The 25,368-nt window shown below is 54.1% G+C and overlaps 1 protein-coding gene across 1 annotated transcript in view; it reads right to left on the bottom strand.

Annotated features, from left to right (window-relative positions):
* The window catches only part of NKD1 (NKD inhibitor of WNT signaling pathway 1), an 82,185-nt gene extending 68,170 nt beyond the window's left edge, over positions 1-14,015 (bottom strand). The window contains exons 1-3 of the mRNA XM_049621240.1: positions 13,819-14,015; positions 13,652-13,684; positions 12,799-12,932 (exon numbers count right to left, since the gene is read on the bottom strand). Coding sequence (XP_049477197.1) covers positions 12,799-12,932; positions 13,652-13,684; positions 13,819-13,843 — 192 coding nt within the window. The 5' untranslated portion in view covers positions 13,844-14,015. The remainder of the gene's footprint in view (positions 1-12,798; positions 12,933-13,651; positions 13,685-13,818) is intronic.
* Between the last annotated feature and the right edge of the window lie 11,353 nt (positions 14,016-25,368).

Here is a 25,368-nt window from a genome sequence, read left to right as displayed (position 1 = left end):
AGAGAGAAACAGAACCATTGACTGAGCTCGTCAGGAGTCAGGGACTGTGCCCCCTTCTCCACCCCTCCAGCCCTCCAGATGGGCAGTGCCCTCCCCGCCTCAGCCCTCCCCCTTCAGCCCTTCCCCAGCTGCCCTTCCTACAGGGTCCAGCCAGGACAGGTGTCGGCCAATACACAGAGGCTTGGACTCAGAGAGCCTCCGGGGGAGGGAGACCCAAGTTCTCCGCATCTCAGACCGCATCCGGGAGTTCTGATGCAGATGGTCCTCGACTGTGCCCTGCGCCCTTCCCAACCCCACATCCCCCCCTCCCCCCACCATCTTCCCTCTCCACCCTCTCCAGCGAAGCTTCTCCACAGAGTTCCCGCACATGTGATCCGTTTCTCATCTCTCATTCTCTTCTAAAATGTATCGGCTTTTTGAAAAATACAAAAGTAGCCCATGCTCATTGGACCAAAAAAAAAAAAAAAAAAATCAAACAATGTAGAAACGTATAACATGAAAAGTGAAATTCCTTCTCTCCTCACCACCCCCCACCACCCCAATCCTTAGGGAAGCAGCCTTTGGCACTGTATCCTTCCAGATCCTTCTCTGTGCACCTGTAAACAGACAGACACCGGCCTGAATAGATTTTTGCATCCTGCAAAAACGGGACCCCATTATACTTATGTTTTGCTCTTGCTTTGCTCATTCAGGAGCCTTTCAGGGCCTCCTTCCCATCAGCCCACTGCCCACCCTAACTCACCCTGGTTTTACCAGTTGCAGAGAAATCCGTGACCCAGCTACCCCATTGTCTGTTGTTGGCCTGTCTCCTGGTGATGGATATCTGAGTCATTACACATTTTTCACTCTTGCAAATAACGCAGCCCAGGATGTTCTCACGAGTATGTGCTCGGCTCACGTGCAAGGCTTCCCCAGTCCCCTCATGACCCAGGCCTGTCCTGCCTCTGCTGTCATTCTGCCAAGACAAACTCCCACCACACCCGGCTGTGAGCAGCAGGTTCCTAAGTCCAATGGACACCTTGAAGTCCTTTTTCCTCCTCAGCCACTGGGCAGTTTCTCTCCAGAAGACACATCCTCTCTGCAAGACTACCTTCGTGGCCCCCAAGAAATCCCACCTCCCAGTATTTTTGCCCCTTCCCCTAAACCTGGGCTAACCCCGTGACCTGCTTTAACAAGGAGAACGTGGGGTCACCAGTTCCAGGCCCAAACCTTCAGAAGGCCTGGCAGTCCCCACTTCTGCACTCCCGGGAAGGCCGCCACCATGTAGGGAGGCAGATTACCCTGGGACCGCCATACTCTGAGGGAGCCCAAGCTAACCACGTGGTGAGGCCACGTGGAAGGGAGCTAAGGCCCCGGACATATGACCCAAGTGGAATTCTTGGCCCCTTGCTGCTTGAGCCACCCCAACTATGCCACGTGGAGCCACAGACAAGCTGCCCCTGCCTGGTCCATCCCAAAGTGCATAATGTTAAGCAAATCGTACAACATAGTACTCTGTCCAGACCCTAAAGATTCAGCCACGTGTTCTTGCAGGATGCAGCTGCTGCTCAGAGGTTGGTTTCTCAGGAGGAGGACGTGGGGGCCCGCAAAGGACGCCTCGTTCTCTTCATGCCCTAAGCAAAGGGAGTAGGTGGGCAAGAGAGCACCCCTGGCAATCCTGGGAGAATCTGTTGTGACCAGAAAGTCAGCAAACTGAAAGACCCTGAAGCTGAGACAGAAAACTTTGGTGCAGAGAGGTTAGGGAACTTGCCCAAGGTCACACAGCTAGTAAGAAGCTGACCTAGGGTATCCAGGCTCAGAATCTGTACCAGCGACCAAACATCAGTGTCTTCTAACACCTCAACCCACAGTAAGAATTACATTTTAGAATGGGCCTCCCTATGTATGGATTTGAGTATAGATGTGTATGTAGATATACACAGACCTAGATTGACCTAGCTATCCATCTATTATTAATAGACATGAATATCCACACCTACAAACTAAACACAAAGTTACACAAAGCAGTATTCCCTCTCACTTTGGTCATTGTTCTCTCTTGTTTTTATTCTTTTTTTTTTTTTTTTTTTAATGCTGGTCACTAAATTGATTTCATGAGCCACGAAGGGGATTATCACATATAGCTTAAGGGGGGGAAAAAATCTCCTCTATAATGATTTAAGGCAGTTCTAAAACCAGATTAACCTGAATTTGAATCTTGCTGGAGCAAGATTCCACTTCCACATCGAGTGACTTTGGGCAAGGAGGGAGACTCCTTTCTAGCCTCAGTTTTTCCAGCAGTAAAATGGGGACAATCCCAGTACCTGCCTTACAATGGCGCTGTGAGAACTGAGTGGTAAGAACAGCGCCTGGCTCAGGGCCTGACCTACAGCAGATGGTTCAGCATGGGGTGCAGAATATACTGAGCACTTAGTAGCCCCGTTGAGGCTACAGCCACAGAACACTGAAAACGAAGGCACGTGCCAAGACCAACCGAGGCACCAGGCTCTTCGTAATTTCCAGGGCAAAGGAACAAGAAGGGAGTCCCCAGTGCCCACTGAAAAGGCAACTTCATTCCTGGTCTGTAGTTTTCTTACATCCTCTTTTTGCTTTTGAAGTCGCTCTAGATCATTGGGGGGGCGGGGGGGGGGGGAAGGGTAAAATAACAGAGTTTAGGTCAAAAACTGCCCTGTAACCGGGCTCCCTCGAGAAGCCAGGTGTAGACTGGCCGTGGCATCCCTCAGCAGCACCCCCAGACCCACTCAGGGGAGCCCCTCTGTGTGAGGGGCCTGCCAGCATGCGTGGCCTTCTGGAATTAGAAAAACATCCTTGGGCCTGAGTCCACTTGGGAGGCTCCGGTCTTCCCCAGCCCTTACCTGTGGCCTGAAGGTAACAGGGGCCCTTTATGCTCTACCCCAGCCTCTCCAGGGCCCCAGAGCAGTACTCAAGGCCAGGGGCCCCTGGCAGCACACAGCAGGCCAACCAATCAGCTCCAGAGGCTTCCCCCCAACCTCCCATCCAGCCAGAAAGGCGAGATCAACAAAAAAATAAAATCAGGGCGCCTGGGTGGCTCAGTCGGTTAAGCGCCTGACTCTTGGTTTCGGCTCAGGTCACAATCTCACGGTTTCTGAGTTCGAGCCCCACACTGGGCTCCGTGCTGACAGTGCAGAGCCTGCTTGAGAGTCTCTCTCTCTCTCCCTCTCACGCTATACCCCTCCCCCGCTCCTTATTGGCCCACCACGGCCTGCTCTTTTCCGCATCACGTGCAGCACACATGCGGGCGATCAACAGCAAGCGACACCAGAAAGCTGTAAGAGAAGAGACACCTGCTTTCCTCTCCCTGATTTGCCAAGAGGAACTAACTCATCTCGCTCTTAGAACAACTCCATGAGCTAGGAGCCAGGACTCTCCCCATCCCACGGATGTGAAAACTGAGGACCAGAGACGAGCCACCCGGCTAGGGAGACACGCAGCTAGGACTCGGACCCAGAGAGTCTGATTCCGAAAGTCACACCTCCGACACCTATTCTGCGCACATGCCGGGCCTCAGCACAAAGGGGCCCGAACCGGACGGCAGGTCTAACGGAGGTCAGGAGAACCAAAGCAAGCTTGAAATATGGACTAGAGCTGTCCACCAAGCGGCCCAAACCACATCTCTCTGTGCTCACCCCCTCCTGCTCCTCCCAGAGCGTTCGGCCAAACTGAAACATACTGTCCCCGACTCCCCAGCACCCAGCCTTCGCTTGGGCTGCACTCTCTGCTCAGACGCAGCCCGAATCCAGCTTTGCATGGCTGGACCCAAGACTTCTACTTGCTGAGCCCACCTCTCTCCTGTACCATACGGGGGAACAACACGTGCAAAAGCTGCATGTAAAGCCTAAGACCTGTGCGTATACACTATCACCAGGAACACACTTGTACCCCACGGACGTCTCATCTCACAGGCCAGGGCGCAACAGGCCAAGTCTAGCTGCCCGGGCCCGCCCAAAGAAACTATTTTCTAAAAACGGTATTCGGTTGATGATCATCTCTTTAAATCAGAATGATTTCACATAAAAAGCCGGACAGCTGGAGGGCACCTGGGTGGCTCAGTCGGTTAAGCACCCGACTCTTGACTTCAGCTCAGGTCGCAATCTCACGGTTCCTGAGTCTGAGCCCCACATCAGGCTCCGTGCTGACAGCGCAGCACCTGTTTGGGATTCTCTCCCTCCCTCTCTCTCTGCCTCTCCCCTGCTTACGCTAGCTCTCTCTCTCTCTCTCTCTCTCTCTCAAAATAGATAAATAAACTTTAAAAAAAAAAAAAAAGCCCAGATGGCTGGATTCTCTTCATGATCAGAAGGCAGGGCCAGGGCCACATTCCCACACCTTGGTCAGCAGGCTGGAGCTGAGGGGTGCTGCCCCCTTGAGACAGGACGGGTGCCCCCAGGGGCCACCAGCCTCCACCCCTCCCGCTGGTCTCCACCCAGCCTGCTGCGCTCATTAATATGACTTCTCTTCCCTTTTGAACTCTGACCCCTGCCCTCTGAAATCCTTCAGAGCCCTCCTCACATGCCACCTCCTTCAACAAGTCCTCCCCAAATCTCCAAAGCCCAGTGCCTCTTGACGGCCTTATAACTTGTACTGAGCACTTACTTACGTGCCAGGCAGTTAGAACCATTTTGCAGTTTGAGTCCCCACAAAAGCACCCTGTGGAGCAGGCACTTTTACCATCCACTTTACAGATGAGGGAACTGAGGCCTGGAGTTGATTGGTCTATTGGATCCCCACCCCTGTCCATTCCCTGCCCTCCTCAACGCTGCTCTGTGCCCCCAGGAAGCCGACCCCCTTCGACCAGTTTGCTGAAGCGTCCTGCTCTCCTACTCCTGGTCCTCCAGCTGCTGGTGGCCTCCTCAAGGGCCCCCTGGATATCCTCTGAGAACCAAGTGTCATGCCTGAACCAATGCAGACATTCCAGAATCTCTCACTGAGCCCAGAAGATACAGTCACTTGACTCCTCTTTATCCTCCACGGTATTTTTACAACCGAGAACCGGTCTCCACATTCCTTCTTCCCCTGCATGAGCACTCCCCCACTTCTGTCCTGCTGGCCCCTCACTTAGGGCCCGCCACTTGCCTCCCCTCTAGACAAGGACTGAGGTCCATAACGTGGTTGAGAAGGCCCCCGGGCCCAGAAGGTGATCCCTCCTCAGCCAAATGAACCGCGACCAGCATCTCAAATGAACTGCCCTCTAGACTCCAAGGCTTTCTCGCTCGCTGCTGGCCCACCTAGCAGACATTCTTACAACTATTACACGGCCCTTCCCCTTGCCTTGCTCTCCACCACCCCTTCCTCGATTCACCTCTGGGCCTAAATCACAGCTCCTCCAAGGCCACCTCTTACCCAAGGCCAGTTGGCGCTCCCTGCTCCGGACTCTCAGAGCCCCCAGAGTGTCCTCCAACACTCCGCTAACATTGTCTCCATTGTGCAGTATCCACCTTCCCAAACTATGAACCCATCTTACGTGGGTACCGATGCAAAATCCAGAGGAAAATATCAGCAGGTGCAATGCAGCAACATTTTAAAACAATAATGTCTCATGACGAAGAAAGATGGAGTTTAGGAATGCAAAGGAAGTTGAACACGAGGAAGTCTAGTGATGTAAATCACGCATCTGAATCATCTATCACATTAGCAAAGGATGAGAACGCCCCAAGAGCACTTGACAAAGTTCAATCATTGTTCCCGGTTTCAAAAATATTAGCAAGCCAGGAGTTAAAGAAAGCTTTCTGAACTCGATACGCAGCAAACAGTTATTAAAGAGTAAAGGGGATTCTAACCAATGCAATAAGATAAGAAAAACGGACGGGAGGCAAAGATGAACGTTTGGTTCCGTTAAACTCGAGGTTAGGTGAGGCGGGAACCGTGCCTTATGCTTCCTAGTTTCCACGACATCGTAAGCACACTCGAACACCTAGCGAATGAACGGCCACCCAGATTCACTCTGATCCCGAATCCATGTTCTCAAAGCACCCAGTGCTCCTCCTGTGAGGTACGTATCACAACTCCAATTGTGTCATTTGTTTTTAAAACTATTTTCCTTTTCCTACTAGAGTATATACAGTCCGTGAACCAAGCACCAGCTCTCCTGGCAGAGCAAATGTATACCTGGCCTAAAATAGGTACTCAACATCTAAGGCATAGATGCAGGACCGACTTGAATAAAATGCATTCATAGTTGCTAAATAATAATAAATAATTTTATCCTACTTCTCAGCTGGAAAACCTGAGGCCTGAAGGAGGGAGGGGAGGCCACACCACTGCGAAGCCCCCTCCCACCACCCCCCAGGACCCCTGGGTCCCCTGAAAGGCAGCAGCCACACACGAGGCCACGCACACAGGGCGCCACCCACGTGGCTCCACACGTATGGAAAGTGAAGCCCAGACCAATTCCTTGGAGCCCTCTAAACAAACTCACACCCGGGGCACGCCCGGGTAGGCAGAGCCGCCTTTCTGGGGCCAGGGATGACCCAAGGAGGGACCTGAGCTTTTCCTCGCAAAGCCCTGTGACTGCTGCCCACATGGATAAAGGGCCCCCTCTGCTTCCCCGCGAAGTTATCAAAGAATTACTTATGTCTCTGGAAGTGCTTGTTTGGAAAAGGTTCTCCACCCCACCTGGGCTTGGCAGGAGGGGGCAGCATCATCAGGCCTGCCCTTTGGGGAGTGATCAGGCTTTTCCTCCAGCCCCTGAAGGCTCTCGGCCATTCTTCATGCGGAGAGTCTGAAGCCAGCCCTAAAGAGGCAGGCAGCCTCCCAGGATAAACGGAGCCCGGTGACATCAAAGATTCCAGATTAAACAACTGAGGCCTTCAGCTCTCTCTGGCGTTTCTTCCAGGATATTCTGGGCTCCTGCCTCAGTTCTCCCTCAGATGGAATGGCAGATATTTTGTTTGTGAGAGTCTGAATTTTTTCCTACCTCGGGGAGAGGGGGAGAGGAGGAGAGGGCGGAGGAGTGGGGAGGGGAGGGGGAGAGAGAGAGCGAGAGGAAGAGAAAGAATGTCTGTCAGAGACAAGAGCCACAAAAAGAACATGTGTGAGTGAAAAAGAAAAGGGAAGTCAGGGAGGCAGCCGGAAGCGCCTGCTTTGGAATCCAACAAGCGACCTAAAAATTCCAAAAGTTTCTAAATCGAAGCACACTGGGAACTCACAGCCAGCAAGTGAGACTATAAGCACCCCCCAAGCTAGTACTTGTGGGGGGGGGGGGTGCCTGGCTCACCAGAGGTAGCAGATCTCTTCTTAGCCAGGGCACTGGCCCCTTGACCACAGGGTTCCTTGGCACTCCCTTTCCTCAGACACATCTGGTAAACCAAGGCAAGGGAGCCTCTACCCTCAGGCACAGGCTCACAACCATTCTCTGGGATTGGCTTGTCCCTGGCTCTTGTCCCCTAGCCCGTGGGGTGCCTCTCTCTGCCTTGAGCAGCCAATCCAATCCCACCCCTCAGGTCCCCTCTATCCCCCCACAACTGGGCTTCTGGCCCTACAGGCGCCCCTCCTCTCCCCTCAGGGTAGCAGGGGCAATGAATCCATCCAAACAGCTGGAGTAAAGCCCCCAAGTCCCCACGTCCATGACGATCCACATTAATCACATCTAAGGGGCAAGCTAATGGCTGGCAGGGGGCACACTGACTACCCACCCGGTTCCACCCCACATACCTGTCCAGGGGGGCAGGTGGCTCAAACATGCCAAGAGCCACTCACGCACAGGGCTCTTCAGAAAGACTGAGCACCGGGAGAGATCTGTAGTCCCCACAGGCTGCGAGCCCCTTGGGGTCCACCATCCCAACCCAAACACCACCCAGTTCTCAGGGACAATAGCAAGCCCGGGGCCTCGGTCGGCTACTCCTTGCGCGAAAACCAACCTGCCGCTCTCACACCCTCTTCCTCACGGCCTTTCCGGTCTCTGCTCGAATGTCACTCACACAGCTTCTCCCAAGGCCTGCTGCCTGTTAATTTGGCTGTTTATGTGTGGATTCTTTTTGTCTCCTCTCTTAGACTAGAAGCCACAGGAGGACAGGTGCCACATCTCTTTTCTGTGCCACTATGTCCTCGATGCCTGGTACAGCTAGGGAGTTAATAATAACAATTCATTATTAATCATAATTAATAGCTGACGTCCTGAAGGAGGGGCTCTTCCTGAATTCAAGGAAACAGAACACGCACCGGCCTGGCCCAGGGGAACTTTCTTCTCAAAGAAGAAGAGTTTTGAAGGCAGGATGAGACGCTCCTCGAAGTCTCCCAGAGACCACATCACAGAGATTCGTTTAAGCCTTCAGAGTATGACGCCCTCGCCCACCCCCGGCACCACCCTGGGGGACCCAAGCCCTACTGGAAACCAGAAGCCCCCCCCCAGCACCCTGCCCAGTTCAGACTTCCCCAGTCTCTCCTCCCTGCTCCCCAGGGGTAAAGAAAGCTGCCAGGTGGGGCTCTGAAGTCCCGGGTGCCACGGACAGAGGAGACCCTCCATGGAGAACCCAAAGATGCCAGCAAGTGGAGGCCCAGAGGCCTCCACCAGCCTCAAAGCAAATCATCTTTTAATTCTGAAACACCAAATATTTAATTTATGCTTTACCTCAAATGTCAAGTGTACCTCCCGGCACATAGCTTTGAAACCACGTAAGGAGGCCTAACGCTTTCCATATGGTGAAGACATGGGGCCTTTTAATTGTGCCAACTGGTATCATTCAAGGGTAATTCCCCTGGAATCCGGCAACTCGGGCAGCAGCTGGGCCAGGAGCCAGCCTCCAACCCCATCACCCATCCGCACACGTCCCCACGGGCTCCAGCCCGGCCTGCACCCTCCCAATCGTCCCCCAATATCAAAATGCACTAGGTGCCCCCTACTCAAATTACCAGCCCTCCTGGCAGCCACCTTCGATCCAGAGGCAGGCCGACCGGCACCACGGCTCTCAGCCGGTTTCTTCAGGCAGTTTTGCCATAAAAGAACAAAAGGGCCAAATGGGGGGCGGGTGGGGGCAGGTGGGGAGGGGACCGCCTTAAATCTGGTCATCCACGCTCACGTATGCTCTCGCATGTACACGCCGCGGGAGCAGATTCTGCTTTTCCAGGTGTTTTCCTATCAGGCTCTCTGGGTCCATTAAGCTGTTCCATCCACCTACCGAGCTTTTTTACTTCGCTCATGATATTATATTACATTTTCCAGACCCAGTAGTTCCAATTGGTTCTCTTTCGTAACTGCCTGTTGTAGCTTCATGTTTCACTATCCTTCTTTATCTCTTTGAGGTTATGCTTATGTAAATTTCTAATTGGTTAGCACATTGTTGTCTGGCGTATAAACTGTTCGCTTTGTTGTTCTTCGCTCGTACCGTGGACACCTCCCATTTCTCATCGCTTTTCTCCTCTGAGCTCCAGTTTCCTTGAAGTTTGTCATGTCCCCCCCGGAAAGAGCGGAAGCCCCGGCCCCAGCCTGTGTCCCTCCAAGTGCTTCTATATGGTATGGCCGGGCAGGGGAGGTGGGAAACCTCTGGATTTGTAATCTGGGCTCCCGTCCCCACCCCCACCGGTGCCTCAGCAAACCTCCCGGTACCTTCTCTCCCTTTTGAGCTCTTTGAGGAGTCATCTGCCATAACCCTGCCAGGGATGGGAATGTTATTATACCCATTTTGCAGATGAACTTAGGTAAAATGGCTTATACAAGGTGACCAGCTCTGGTGGCAGAGCCTGACCTCATTTATTTTTGTATTCGGAAGGTCAGGCTTAGGTTGGTGCCAGCAAGGTCATCCTCTCACATCCCAGGACCTTGCATGCAACCGGGACCCACCCTGAACATTTACTAAGCTACTCAGACCCGGTCAGGGAGGAAGACGGCAAGCAGGGGCCCCTTCCGCCTGCCCCACAGCCTGCCTCTTCCCAAAGTACTCAGCAGCGGGTCAGCATGCCATCTCTCTGGACATGAAGTGTGGCGCCCTCGGGGCAGATGGTCCAGCACAGGGCTTTACCACACGTGGCCTCTGTGGTCTAGACAGTGCTCCAGAAAGAGTTCACACAAGCTGGCTGGCAACTTTATAGGGTTATAAGGAGGAGTAAGATAATGTAAGCAAAGTACTTGACATACACGTGGCACTTAATAAATAGTTCTCATCGCAATAATAATAATGCTACTTGGATGAACCACTAATATGTTTCCAGCCACTCTGGTGAAAGGCCACGTGAAGGAGTGAAGACAGAGGCCACCACCAAGCCGGGCCTGGAGCTGGTGGGGGGACCTCTGACAGCCCCTGGAATCCAGGAGACTCTGGAGCCCACACCCTACCTCCCGCTGAGCTAATGGAAGAACCCTTTCTGTGCCACTGGGAATCATGGGAGTTAAACTGGACAGAAGGTTGCTCACTGCTGTCTTACTTACCATTTCTCGGTGTTTCCCAAACTCTGAGCATCCTGTTTCCACAGTCACGACTTTGACCACTTGTACTTAATATTTTTCCCGGAATCAACTTTCACTGCTCTCTTTCAATTTAGCTTCATCCTAAGCGATAATATCCGTGAAATCGGGGGTTTGATGTCCTAGTTACTACCTTTCCTGGGAAAAGCAGCGCTTCACTATTAAGATAACAAACATTCCTCGAGGCACCACCTGAAATCATTGCACAGGCCCCCACCATGCAGGCCTACACATTTGGGCTTACCCTGACCTCTCCCAGGGTGGGCTCCCCAGCCCCCGCTCTGCAGATGCGGTGGCTGGGCCAGGGACTGGTAGGAACGCAGGTGTCTGGACCCTAGTCACCAAGCATAACTCCCAAAGAAGCAGAGGCTTCCTCCCCTTAATATCCTGGATGGCGGGGCCCACCCTCCACCACCACTAACATATGTCACGCTGATGGCTCTGTGTCTCACATCTTCAAAAGTGCTTTGAACAAACATTAATGACCCCTCAGTGTTTCTCCGAGAGAGGGGGGCGAGGAAGGGAGGGGGCAAGCACCACCCCCACGCTGTCCTCAGCTGGGGGAAGAAACCAGGCAACAAAATTCCGTGACTTCACCAAAGCCACAGACTTAAGCTGGGGCCCCCTCCCCACCCTCCCTCATTTCCCCCAATGGCAACTTTTACTGGCTCACATTCCTCTTGCTGGGAACACTACTATTTAATTAAAAACGACAGACTTTTGTTTTCCTCTCCTTCCTTCCTCCTCCCTCCCATCCTCCAGGACTGGATGCCAAGGAGACCCACCAAAAACATGCGGGTAACATTTGTTATGGCTTTGAAGATAAAAGTCAATTGAAGTAAGCCCTCGCTGTATTTCAAGTTTCCCCTAAAGCATGGAGCAAGCTGCCTGGAAGTTGAGGAAAGGAAAAAAAAAAAGGTTGGGGGGGGGGGACTGCAAATAAATGTCATTCTGCAGGAATACTTTGTAAAAATAAACAGGCTGAAAAAACCCAAAACTTGATTAATGGAAATCCACTCAGTTGGCCTCTGTCTTGAGCTACAAATGCATTTGTTCATAGGGCTAAATCGGATCATTTTCACTGGGCTTTAAATAAGTAAGTAGATCAAAAACTATAAACGCTGGGGGAAGAAAGGGAAGTTTGTGGCTCTGTTTCTCAAGGGCCCCAACCGCAGTGCCCCCCACCCACCAAGTTTTGACCTTTCCTAGGGGAGAGCAGCTCCAATTCCAGCCCAGCCAACAGATGAAGAAAAATGGTGAAGAGAAAGCCCCCAGCTAAAGCGAGCCACCAGAGGAGGAGGCGGGGGCTTCTCCCAGACCCAGAGGTTACTTCATACATGCACAAGAGTCGACTTTATCCACAGGCTCACCTCCCAACACCGGCCCCCTGCGACGGGGCTGCTGCAAAGAGCCCAGGTGCCACCGCCCGGAAACACACACACACACACACACCCCTCCAAAGACTCCCCAGGCCCCTCCCTAGCCCATGGACGAGACCAAAGAACTAACCAGACCTGAGACTCAGTCTGTTCCCCCTCTAAGTTAAAAAAAAAAAAAAAAATTAAATGTCACATCAAAAAGTTGATTGATCCTTTGATCCTTGGCTTGCTCGAGTTCCACGCAGACCATCTGAAAGCCCCGTGCAGAGTTCCAGAGCTCACAGGACATCTGTGAACACCAGTCCCAGGCCAGGAGCTGGGGCCTGACTCACTCGCTCCCCTGTCACGTCTACTGCTCCCCCAGGAACAATTCCAGCCTCGGGGACCTACTGGGGCAAGGCCCGGGCTGCAGTGGAATGAGACCCTCTCTCTCCCTGTGGGCCAAATGATGGGGTCTCAGTGCCCCCCAAACCTACCAGGTCTCAGTGTCCCCCAAACTCTGCTACCCAGATCACAGCCCTTTCTACTGGGGTTCCTGGGCAGATGGTACTGATGAACGCCACAGACACTTGGAACACATTTGGAGGCCACCACAGTCCTGCCCTCCACCCAGACACCCCTCCTTCATGCCTTCCCTGTCTTATTAGCCACCCCCCTCCAGATCCACCTTTGAATGCTGGCGCAGAAACAAGGTAAGAAGTCAGAGCAGGCCCCCAAGTCCCTCCAGCGCAGACAAGATTCCCCACAGACTGGACCTGTACCACCTCGTCACCTAGGACCTTCCCCCCAAACAGCCCTCTTTCCCCAGCTGGGCAGGAGACTGCGTCACCTGTGCCACCTCTAAGGTTCCCCAAGACAGGGGGGTACAGGGTCATGTTAGGGGGGCAGGGGCAGCTGAGAAGGGGCTTCTGGACTTAAGCTGTGCCAAGAAGGTGCTAAAAGTTGGGGTGGGTGGGTAAGGAGGCCCGTCTCTGAGGTTGAAAGGAGGGTAGGAGGGGATCGTACCCGGGTTCCTCTGCCAACGGTGCCCGCCGCCCGCAGCTGTCTGGGCCCAGAACTGCCGCCGGGGCAGCGCTGCCTCCCGATCCACTCCTCGATGCCCTTCCGAGCCCAGGCGGCGCTCACGGCGAAGCTGTCACCTGGGGCGGGGAAGACACGAAGCCCCCTGAGTCTGGCCCCTGGGCGAAAAGTTACCCGAGAGAGCAGGGCGAGTGGGCGCGGCAGAGGCAGCGGGGGCCAGGAGGGAGTTGAGAGGCGGGACACAATCCGAGAAACGGACGCAGGTAATCAGGAGAAAGGGGTCCAGCGAAGCCCCAGGAGCAGGGACCTAACGGGGTGCGCGAAGGGGGAGCAGCACCCCGGAGGAAGGGTCTGAGGATCAGAAGAGCGAGCGCCGGAGGCCGCGACTGCGGAGGAGAGGGGTGAGGATCAGAAGATGGGTGCAATAAGCACGGGATGAGGGGAAGAGGGAAACGGAGGGTGAGGAGAGGGAAGCAGCGCGCGCAAGAGCCCAGATCTCGGGGGAAGGGGCTGAGGGCCGGAAAGAGAGGGGGCAGAATCTTGGGGGAAGGGGCTTAGGAGTCTGAAGAGGGGGCGCAGGGAGCGCGGAGGGCGCGGACGGCGAGAGGAGGGCTTGGGGGTCAGAAGAGAGAGCACAGGACGGAGAGGAGCGGGTGGATGGAACAGAAAAGGGGGGGGGGGGCAAGAAGGCTGCTCCCGGAGCGGGTCTGTGGAACTGGTGGCCGGAGTAAGGGGTGGGGTGGCCCTGGTAATAAGATCCCGCGAGCTAGGCCATTCCGCCGCGGTCCGCGGTGCTTCCCCGTCCATCCCCCCCGGTCGGTGCCCCGCGCGCCCCTACCTTCCGGGCTCTCCCTGCGCTTGCACACGGCGGCTGCAGGCACATCGCGCGCGGCGGCGGCGGCGGCGGCGGCGGGAGCCGGAAAGAAAGGAGAGGCAGAGAGTTAGCAATCGCGGGGGCGAGGACGGCCGGGGCCAGGGGGCCGGCGCGCGGGCGGGGACACTGACCCGGCTTGGAGTGAAGTTTCCCCATGCTGGGGGCGCGGCGGGCGGGGGCGTCCCTAAGCCATGCGCCCGGTCCGCGGGGCCGGCGGCTCGCCGCGCCTCGCCTCGCTCTCCTCCTCCTGGAGAAACCCCGAGCCGAGTGGAGCCCGAGGCGGCGCCGGGACGCGCTCTTGCCGCCGTCGCCGCGGCCCGACTGACGCCCGGGCGCGCCGAGCCCCCAGCCCGCCGCCGCGGCCCGCACCTCCCCGCGCGCCCATTGGCCGGGCGCGGCGCATCAAAGGCGAGGCGGGCCGCGGAGGGGGCGGGCGGGGGACGGGCGGGGGGCGGGCGGGGGGCGGGGCTGCGGGGCAGGGCGGGGCCAGGCGCCGCCGGGCGGACACAGCGCCCCCCTCCAGGCTGCGGTCTTCAGCCCCGCGCGGGGAGCTGGAGGGCCGTGGGGGCCGGGGGACCAGGGGGCGAGGGGGCGAGGAGGTCGGGACCCGGGACCCGAGAAGCGAGGACTCGGGACCGGAGTAGGGGGCGGGCCTCTGGCCAGCAGGCGTATTGGGACAGACACCCTCTTGGGTCCTGCCTTCTCCAGAACCACCGCTCCACTAACAGTACTGCGCCTTCCCTCCGTTCTATTTTTCCTGGAGGAGAGCAGGGCAGGACTCGGCGGCTCCAATTTACGGGTGCTGAAACTGAGGTCGGAAAAGGAGACGCTGCTGGGGCGCTAAGGGTCTGCTGCGAGCCTGCTTCGCGGCCCCTTCCCAGTCTTCCCACGACCTGACTTTTGCAGAAAGGATTCGCTTATTACCCATGTCTCCCCCTCCCTCCGCCCCTCTGTAAGTTTTGATTTGGGAGTCCAAGAGGAGCCCCACCGCGCCTGAGCCTACTGTGAGCCCGGCCCACTCCTGGCGGCTACAAGTGTCCGAAAGCCACGAGTTGCCAGCCAATCACTCGGATGTCTCATACCGGTGCCCGTGGGTGCCCTCCTGGGGTCGAGGCGCGCTGCCAGCTGCGCGGCCCGGAAGGGGGTAACCGCTGGGCCTTTGATCTTCCTTGGTTTCCGCTCCCCGCTGCAGTTCGCCAGACCCATGGGCTTGTTTGTTTTGTCTGGGGAAGTTTCTGCGGAGGGGAGGGAGACATCAAGGGGTTCCACCCCACCTTTGTGGCTTTCAGGGAGAATGGCTGCTCTACTGGGGACACGGTGGGCCTGTCAAGTTGGGCCTGGTACCCGTCAGCCTGGGCATGGGGAAAGAAAACCCTGTGCGAAGAGTGAGAAGACCAGCTCTGCCCCCGGGACTGAGTTCTCTGCGTGAGCCTCAGTTTTCAGGTCTGTAAAATGGAGGCTCAAGTCTGCCCTTTTTGCCAACTCCTTAGAGCGGCATTGCCCAAGAAAGATAACGTGAGCAACATGTGTAAAGCTAAATTTTCTAGTAGCCGCATTTTTTTTAAGTAAAAAGAAACAGGGATTAAGAGTAGCGCATTATCGCGAAGAGCACTGAGTTACGTGTAGAATTATTGACTCCTATGTACACCTGAAACTAATATAGCACTGTATGTTAATTATACTAGAAGAAAAAATTAAAATAAAAGTAATTTTTTAAAATTTTTTTAATGTTTATTTATTTTTGACAGAGAGAGAGACAGAGCATGAGCAGAGGAGGGGCAGAGAGAGAGGGAGACACAGAATCCGAAGCAGGCTCCAGGCTCTGAGCGGTCAGCACAGAGCCCGACCCGGGGCTCGAACTCACAGACCGTGAGATCATGACCTGAGCCGAAGTCGGACGCTCAACCGACTGAGCCACCCAGGCGCCCGTAAATTTTTATTTTTGACAGAGAGAGACAGAATGCAAGCAAGGGAGGGGCAGAGAGAGAGGGAGACACAGAATCTAAAGCAGGCTCCAGGCTCTGAGCTATCAGCACAGAGCCCTACAAGGGGCCTTGAACTCAGGAACCCTGAGATCATGACCTGGGCCGAAGTTGGCCACTTAACCAACTAAGCCACCCAGGCGCCCCTAAAAAAATTTTTTTTATGTTTATTTATTTTTGAGAGAAAGAGAGTGTGTGAGAGAGCATGAGCAGGGGGAGGCGGAAAGAGAGGGAGACAGAATCTGAAGCAGGCTCCAGGCTCCAGGGGTTCGAACTCACAAACCTGGAGATCATGACTTGAGCTGAAGTGTGGTGCTTAACTGACTGAGCCACCCAAGTGACCCAAAAGTAAAATTTTTTAGAAGCTTGCAAGAACACTAAAAGAAAAAATATATAGGCCATATTACTCATCAACACAGAAGAAAGCAAAAAGAAACATGAGATTAATAATATATTTTATTTAACCCAATATACCAAAAATATTATAATTTCAACATATAATGAGATATTTTACATTCCTTCTTTTGCGCTAATTGCTTGAAATCTGGTATGTATTTTACACTTACAGCGCATCTCCTCCCAGTCTAGCCACATTGCAAGAGATCAATGGCCACGTGTGGCTGGTGGCTACTGCGTTGGGCGTCATAGCCCCAGAGCATCTACATGTCACAAAAGGACATTGGGAACAGCATGGGCTTCCAGAGTCATAAATTTCTTCACCCACCAATGTCTTACTTCTATCCTCCAAATCCGTCCTCTTTGGTGAAAATGAAGGCTCATCTTATAAGCAGGTACATTAATGCTGTTAGCAGGCTGGTTTCATTTGAGGAGTCCTGGGACTCCCCAAAGTAATGTTTTTGCCATTTTATGTTGCACTTCTTTACCCAGGACCTACCATATGCCAGCCATCATCCTGAGTCAGGCATAGCCCTCAGAACCACAACTATCTGATGCAGGCTTGTCCTTGCTTTAAAAAGAAAGGAAACCATTAGGCTCAGAGAGGTGAAGTCACTTGTCCAAGGTCACACAGCTAGCCGGTGGCCTGGTGAGGACTGAACCGAAGCCTGTAGATTCCATTGGCCGGGCTGTTTTCTCTATACGAGCCTGCCCCAACACAGTCTAAGCCTCACCTTCATTAGAGAGAGTCCCCCATCTGGAAACCCATTCTGATGATGTAGTAGCTCTGTGACAAACAAACCCTGTTTTAGGCACTTATGATCGATCCATCACGGAACAAAACAATCCCCAGCTCCCACTCTACCGAGAGGAAGTGAGACAAGAAACAATAAACTTAACAAACGGGAAAATAGTGCATGCACTAAGTCAGAAGGTGACATGCCAGCTATGCAGCGGCTCTCCACTGAGGGCAATTTGCCCCCCACGGGACATTTGCCAGGACACCTAGCAAACAGAGAGTCGCCACTAAACATCCAACGATGCACAGGACAGCCCCCACAACAAAAAGTTATCCAGCCCCAAATGTCAATATTGCCGAAGTGAGGACTCCCCCGACCCACCCAGCAATAGGCAAGTGAAAAAGCAGAGCAGGAGAAGGGGAGTCAGGAGCAGGAGGGAGGTGGGGGTTTTGAGGGTCTGATTCAGAGCAGGAGCCCTCCTGGGAACCCCCTCCAGAGGAAACGGAATTCTACTGGGGTCGCTCTTGGTCTCTCTCATCGCCACCCCCCACCCGTGCCAGGGTGCATCTAAATCAAAGCAAAAGTCTGCGCGTTCTTTCTCACAGTGCTCAAAAAGTTGGTTACTTCCTTAAACCGGTCATGGCTTTCTTCTTTCATGAGAAAAAAGTATCCCCTGTTCCCCTTGGGAATTTCTTTTTACAGTTCAAAAAGAGATAAAAGCAAGAACTAAAACTCCACAGTTACCAGTTTGAGTCTTGGGGGAAGTAAATCCCAAATGTCCAGCCCAGACACAAAGGCCCCCCTCCACCTTCAGCCTGGCCCTTCCCAGCTGGGCAGGCGCCGGGGACCTGGCTGCCATTGGAATTGTGACACCACCACCCCCACCAACCTGGCCCCGGGGCGAGAAACCAGAGAGGTGGGCCATGCGCTGAAATCTTAGCCTGTCCAGGACTCCGAGGAGGGGCTCCCCGGGGGGCCATGGACCCACCGTCCACCTGGGGTGGCTATTTGGCCTCTGCTGGCTCCCCGCCCCACGACTCACTGTCTTTTTATGTGTTTTAATAATTTATCTGGCCCACTTCTTGGGCTGAATACTTACAGTGACACATCTTTTTCTTTGAAGATTTCCCATCCTTTGGGGGAGGAGAATGAGAAAGGATGGGAAGGAAGAGATAAGAGAGAGAGATTATAACAGAAACGGGTTTCATGGGGCTTGAGATTTAGCAAGGCTGGTTTAGGTGAAATCTGTTAGATGTCGAGCTGGGGGGTTTTTTTTTTTTTTTTTTTTTTTCCTTTTAAAAACCACATCACCCTGGTGGGTCACCCCCACGCTTGTCCCCAGGTTAAAGCACTGGCTCCCTTCAAATGCCACCTCCTAGAAGTAGCCCTCCTTGACTTCCCAACCTGAAGAGCTCTGAATAGCCAAGGTCCCCTCCCTTGCCTCTCGGTTTGGTACTCCTTATTTTTTTAATGATGGCACTAAATTTTCCTCCTAGAGTCTAGGCTCTTTAAAGGAGGGGGTTTGCCCTACTGGCGTCTCTAGATGCAGTACCCAGCACTGCCCATAGGAGGCGCCCTAGATGGAATGAGAAGACCCCACTGAGCCCCATCTCCACCCTCCCCCTTCCAGGGTACGCTGTCAATGAGAAGGTAGGACACTGCCAGGAATATGCCCTGGGATACACTCAAGAGAAAATGAATGCCCAACTCCGCCGGCTCCCCCCCACGCCCGGTCCCTGGGCTGCTTCATCCCGCCCTCCCGCAGTGAGATTGGGCATTGCTAAGTGGCCTGCAAACCCCGTTTGCGTAAGGAAGGGAGAGGTGAACCGGTCTGCACGAGAAAGTCGCAAGAATTTTGGAGATGGCCACGAGGAAAGGGAAGGAAAGCATGTCAGGGGAACCAAGGAGCACGAGAGAAGGGCAATAAATAGGGGCCAAAGGAGGGGCAGTCTGGTGAGGAGGGGCTGGCCAATTAATGTTCAGGACAGTGAGGTATAACGTGAGATCGGCAGGCGTCACCTGCTCAGCTCTATGGTGGGATGGCCCTCGGTCACTCCCAACCTGGGCAAAACCCTAATCACATCTCTGGGTTAGTGGCACAGGACAGAATGAAGGAACGGGCCCAAAATCGATCGTCATAGGGCAACGGGTCACACAGGTCGTCGGCAGAGTGGAAGTGTTCATCCGGGGGAAGGATGGGAGCCGGACGCAGCCAGGAGGAACGCGGCCCCAGCGTCAGTCCTTGGAGATGAGGTAAAGGAGGCTGGGCTTCCCCCAGAACGAGGGGTGAGGTCCCCAAGCCACTCGATTCAAGTCGTACAGGAAAGAGGCTCCAAAGACAGCTACTCGAGCCTAAATATTAGCTGAACTGAACTGGATTTTTGTGCCACCAGCCTCTCCCGGGTCCAGGGTGTTTCAGCAAGTTCAGAGCACGGGCTTCCCAGAAGGGAAGGAGAGGGAGGACACGTGCCTGGCCTCAGCATGCTGCTCCTTGGTGAGGTCCTGCCCTCCTCCAATCCCTGCCTCTCAACCCTTCTTCCGCATCTCTGTGAAGCCCTCCCAGTTGCCTTACCTATGTGTCTACTTCCAGACTTCTTTCCACAAAAGGGAGAAAGAGGGGCGCCTGGGTGGCTCAGTCGGTTGAGTGTCGGACTTCAGCTCAGGTCATGATCTCACCGTCTGTGAGTTCGAGCCCCGCGTCGGGCTCTGTGCTGACAGCTCAGAGCCTGGAGCCTGCTTCTGATTCTGTGTCTCCCTCTCTCTCTCTGCCCCTCCCCTGCTCATGCTCTGTCTCTCTCTGTCAAAAATAAATAAACATTAAAAAAAAAAAGGGAGAAAGAAACTTCCACCTTCCCAAGCCTTTGTTTTTCAGTCACATGCTGTCAGTCTGGGGCATAATCACCACACTCAGTCTGTATGTCTATAAAATAGAAGAAAGGATCTGGCCAATCAGCATTTCCCAAAGCAGGTCCCATGGAGAACACCAGAATTGTGAGATGCTATCCTTATGTGAAAGAAAGGGCTCCATGTGAAACTTTGGGCAGCCCTGGCCTAGCCACGGGGAGATAAGTTCCTTTTCTGCAGGACCTGTCAGAACCTTCAGTAAGCAATGGAGTTTTGTCATTCTTCAAGAAGACGACATCACAAGCAGTGTTTTTCAAACTCGCTTAACTGGGGAACCCTTTATTGGAAGCTTGATTGCAAACAAATGTTCGTGGAACACACGTTGGAAAATGCCAGACTAGACGGCTTCTAAGAATCTTTCCAATCTGAGATCCCAAGTCCTAATCCAGGGGCCAAGCCTACGAGGGTGGCAGGAAGGAAACTCAGTGAGGACAGAGCCAGCGTGGGAAGGCCCCCTGAAGGTATGCACCCACGTGTGTCTACGGCGTGCACTTAGCGTGTCTCAGGACATGTTCGCCCGCCTCCAGGCCTCTGGGCAGTTGGACACCCCTGTGCACGAGGCTCCACGGCCACAGTGTGAGGCAAGAAGGAAGAGGGTCACTACAGGGAAGTTCATGGCCAGCTGGCCTCACCGGCCCTCTCTCCCTCCTCCTCTTTCCCTTCCCCTCCCCTTCCTCCCCCTCCTCCTCCATGGCCTCCACCACCACCAGAATCTTCTCCATCCATCCCACAGAGCGCAGCTTCAGGGGGGCCCTGCTGCCATGTTGGTACCCCGTGGCCCCTTCACTCCTTGGCCACAGCTGGTTGGACGCCTGACTCATGAGCCAGGATCTCTTTGCAGAATTTGAAGTGAGAGGCCCAGGGCCTGTGGTCGGCATGCTGGCGGTCTCCAAAACCGAAGGGCTCCATAGCCCCGGGGCCTGCAGCAGCTCCTTGGGGCCCACGTGAGCCAAGGAACAAGCAAAAAGAAGCAGGAGCAGGAGCAGAGAGAAGCAGAGATAGCAAACCAGGTGGAGAGAGCCACGCGACAGACTGTCTCAGTCCCCGAGACCGCCTATCCCCAGCTCTTAACCTTGGTACTTCTGCCTGCGTGTTCTGACCTTGGGTCCCTGACAGACCCTTGGCCCCCCTTTCTCAGGGGGCTAGAGAGGAGGCTTCCTTGGAATTTAACATGCAGACGAATCCCCTGAGATGCTGTTAAAATGCAGTCTGGGGTGGGACCTGAGAACCTGCATTTCTAACAATCTCCCAGATCCGACTGCTGCCACTGGTCTGTAGACCGCATTTGAAGCCCAGGAAAGCCATGCCTTCGCAGCAGCTGGGAGGGTTTATAACTTGCCTCTTCTCTGAGGAAGTAGCAGGACTTGGAGAAGGAGGGACAGAAGTCAGGGAGGGGGGACCCGAGAAATAAACGTGTTTCTCTTTTACTAATTAAGTCATTCCACAAAGATGTGAAGCAGGCCTAATTTATACCAGGCTCTTATGTTAAGAAAATAGACAAAAATAAGTCAGTGAAATAAATGGTGTGTCTACGGGGGAAAAAAATCAAGTGGGAAAGAGGGAGAAGAAATACCAAGGAAGGGTTTGCAATCTTAGGTAGAGGGGGGTCAGAGAGTAGTCTTTGAGTGAAGACTTGGAAATGAAGAAGGGAACTATAAGGATGCATAAGGATACTGGAGGGAAAGCAGATCCAGGCAGGGAACAGCTAGTGCAAAGGTCCTGAGGCAGGGACATAATGTGAATGTTTTGGGTACAAGGTGGGCTGTGGCTCCGAAGCATGGGGGTGTGGGGATGGGATGTTCAAGGGGGAGGGGAAGCTGAGCTTGCCAGGTGGGAAGGCTCATCCTGAGAACTTTGTGGGCCTTGCCAAGGGCTTCAGCTTTACTCGAGGGAGAGGGGGTCGACAGAGAATTGTGACCTGGAGTGCCCGGGCTACCGTGCTTCAAGCAGAATGTGGATTAGGGGGTGGCAGCATGAGGCCTGGCAGAAGCAAGGAGACCAGTGACAAGGTGACTGCAGCAACGCTGTTGTGACATGATGGTGGCTTACACCTGAGTGATAGCAGCCAAGGAGGTGAGACGTAGGATATGACTGTATTTGGAAGTCAGAGGCAATGAGGTCGGCTAAATACAGTGGACACGGGGGTGGGGGAGAGAAAGAGGAGTTGTGTAAGATGCCAGAGCTCCTGTCCTGATCCCTGGGAAGGAGGAAGCCTACAGATGGAGCTGTGTACAGGGCAGGGAACCCCGAGGGCTCCATCTGAGCAGCTACTTGGAAGAGGCCTGTTGCATAGCCAAGCAGCAAGGTCAAGTAGGCAGGTGGATCCAAGAGCCTAGGGTTCAGAAGCAAGCTGCAGGCTAGAGAGATACACCTGGGCATCACGAGCATCTAGAAGCAATTTAAAGCCTGACATTGGATGTGACCCCCTGGGGAGGGAGTGGAGACAGAGAACAGAATAGAACCCTGGGACCCCGCCAAGTCTAAGGGTCAGCAAGTGTCTTCTTAGAATCTCAGCACCCCCGCGACCTCTTGGACTCCATTCGGTCCTCGTGGGTTCCCCTCCTAGAGAAACCCCCTCTCTTCTCGGTAATCCTTCTCGTACCTGCTCACCACCACCTGCACCGCCCCCCAGGCTGGCAGATTCCTGGCTCAGCAGCTGAACTCTCAAAGTACTTCTTTGTTCCAACCAGCCCTGGAGATAAACGAGACAATGTGTGTGAAACGCTTAGGGCCTCCAGCGCAGGACCCTGGCGGATGCCAGCTCTCCCTGATGCCCTGGTCACAGCAGAGAAGCCGGCTCTCTGCGTGGGGGCCTGAGCCTGAGTTCGTCGGGTCTGTGCCGGCCTCACCTCTCCATGTCTGGCCCACAGTACGGGCTTTAGAAATGTTGGGGCGCCTGGGTGGCTCAGGCGTTTAAGCGTCCGACGTGGGCTCAGGTCATGATCTCCCAGTTCGTGGGTTCGAGCCCCACTTCAGGTTCTGTGCTGACAGCTCGGAGCCTGGAGCCTGCTTCGGATTTTGTGTCTCCCTCTCTCTCTTCCCCTCCCTGACTTGTGCTCTCTCTCTCTCTCTCTCTCTCTCTCTCTCAGAAATAAGCAAACATAGGGAAGCTGGGGTGGCTCAGTCAGGTAAGCATCTAACTTAGGCTGGAGTCATCTTGCGGTTCATGAGTTCAAGCCCTGCATCGGACTTTGTGCTGACAGCTCAGAGCCTGGGGCCACTTCAGATTCGGTGTCCCCTTCTCTCTCTGCCCCTCCCCCGCTCATGCTCTGTCTCTCTCTCTCTCTCTCTCTCTGTGTCTCAAAAATAGATAAAACGCTAAAAACAATAGTAAGTTGGGGCACCTGGGTGGCTCAGTCGGTTAAGCATCTGACTTTGTCTCTGGTCATGATCTCACGGTTCATGAGTTCAGGCCCCGCGTCAGGCTCTGGGCTGACAGCTCAGAGCCCGGAGCCTGCTTCGGATTCTGTGTCTCCCTCCCTCTCTGCCCCTTCCCCACTTGCACTCTGTCTGTCTCTCTCTCTCTCTCAAAAGTGAATAAACATTAAAAAAATAATAATAAGTAAACATGAAAACAAGTTTATTTTTCTGTAATTTATTTACTTTTTAAAATTTATATCCAAGTTAGTTAGCATATAGTGCAACAATGATTTATTTTTTTAAAAAAAAATGTCTGCTGTAGGCAGGAATGACAGCACATGAACCCATCTGACCGGAGGGGACACTGTCCCCCATGGCCTCTTTGGGTCTTCTCCAGGCCCCTCCCACATCATTTTTGTTTCTTCTGACTCTGTGCCCAACGGGTCACTGCCACCCAATCGCTCCAAGCAGCTTCCGCTCCCAGCCAGGGCAAGGGGACAGATGGGGGCCATGCACTGGGCCACGGGCCGCGGCTGTCCTCCCCTCTGAAACCGCAGGGATGGGTGTTTTCTCCTCTGTTTGCATCTTCCCACAGCTACTGGGGGTGCATCCTCCACCTGGCGCCCCTTTTAGCTTCATGATCTGCGGACTTCTCTGGGTGACAAATATCTTTGTACTGAGCGCCCCCCCTCCCCAGCCCCTCCCTCTGTCCCTGGGTTCTGACTTTGTGCAGGCTTCTGTCTGCACAAAGGGACCATTGAGAGGCAGGCTGTGGGATGCCGCCTTTGATCTGGGGTTCTAATAACGTGTGTATGTTTGCGTCCCAAAACAATGCAGCAGCCTGGCTGACTGGAGGGAGGCAGGGAGGGCGGCGGGTGGGGGAGAGAAGGTCCACAGGATGGTTACAATGCAGGCTGGGTTGTGAGCATTGGCCAGCTCGTTTGGAGAGCACCTCCACATTCTCGCTAGTAAGGTACACGCATCACACAGAGGAAGGCCCCGGCACAGTTTGGTATGCCCAACCAAGGTCTGAGAGGTCACTGGGACTGCACAGGAGCTCCATAAGGCCGGGGGGTGGGGGGTGCGCTGGTCACAGGTTCACCAGGGGAAGCGCAGGAAACATAAGGGAAGGGCAGGGGCCAGGGAGGTCTGGTGGCACATACCCAGCCTTGAGAGACAGCCGCAGCTCAACACCAGCTACCACCCGAGGGCCCGGAGCTGCTAGACCTTTGGATTTTTCAAAAGGAGCTGTGAATCCGGGTTTCTAAATGAAATCTTCGAAATTTTTTAAGTTGGCCATGAATTGTAAGTATATTTATTTATTTTCGAGAGAGACAGAGACAGCACGAGTGGGGAGGGAGGCAGAGAGAGAAGGGGAGAGAGAGAATCCCAAGCAGGCTCCACGCCATCAGCGTGGAGCACGACATGGGGCTCGAACTCACGAAACCGTGAGACCATGATCTGAGCCGAAACCAAGAGTCGGAGGCCTAACTGGCTCAGCCACCCAGGTGCCCCACGAATTATAAAGATTTTAAGTGCAGCCCAGGCCACACGGAGCATGCATCCCGACTGGAACCCAGCCTGTGGTCACTGGTTTCACCCTCTGCTTAGGTAAACTCATCCAGAGACAATGAACACTGGAGAGGGAAGGTAGTAATTCACACCCGGTCCCAGGCTCTCTCCAAAAGGGAAAACTAGGCGTGGCAATGCCAGCCCGGTACCTGATGCTCCAGTGTCCCCCCAGTTAATGTTATTCCTTCAGTTCCTTGGCAAAGGGGTACCCAGTTTCTCCAATGTGCCGGGACCAGGCTGGGCGGGAAGGATGCAGGAATTAATCAGGTGGGGCTCCTGCCTGCCCTCGAGTCCAGGCAAGGAGACAAGTGTGAGAAGCTAAATTGTACTGAAAGCCCACTGTTGCCAGGCCCTGTGTGAAGGGCTACGGGCATTTTGTCATCCCACATGGTCCTTACAACCCGCTGGAAATGAAGGGACTCTGATTATCATTTCCACTTTGTAGATGAGGATACAGGTTCAAGGAGAGGAATGGAGCTTCTCAACACAGTTGCAGAGACTGGATTTCCCAGTGCTTGCCAGCCAAGCCCTTGCGTACTGCAAGATGGGTCGTCCAGGTTTATGCCCACATAACGCTTCAAGTTGGGCAGTGTGTACACTGTGCAACTGTACATGCCAACCCGTGGTAGAAAAAATTATGACAAATTAAGTGTTTATCAATGTAAAGGCCTGGGGCTCAGCCAAGGAATGTTGAGTCTGAGGCCTCCCCTGAGACCCTTCTTCCCGG

This window comes from Panthera uncia, assembly GCF_023721935.1.
Source record: "Panthera uncia isolate 11264 chromosome E2 unlocalized genomic scaffold, Puncia_PCG_1.0 HiC_scaffold_19, whole genome shotgun sequence".
NCBI classification, from domain to species: Eukaryota; Metazoa; Chordata; class Mammalia; order Carnivora; family Felidae; genus Panthera; species Panthera uncia.
Note: the sequence above shows the minus strand (reverse complement) of the source record. Positions and strands in the feature narration are given on the sequence as shown.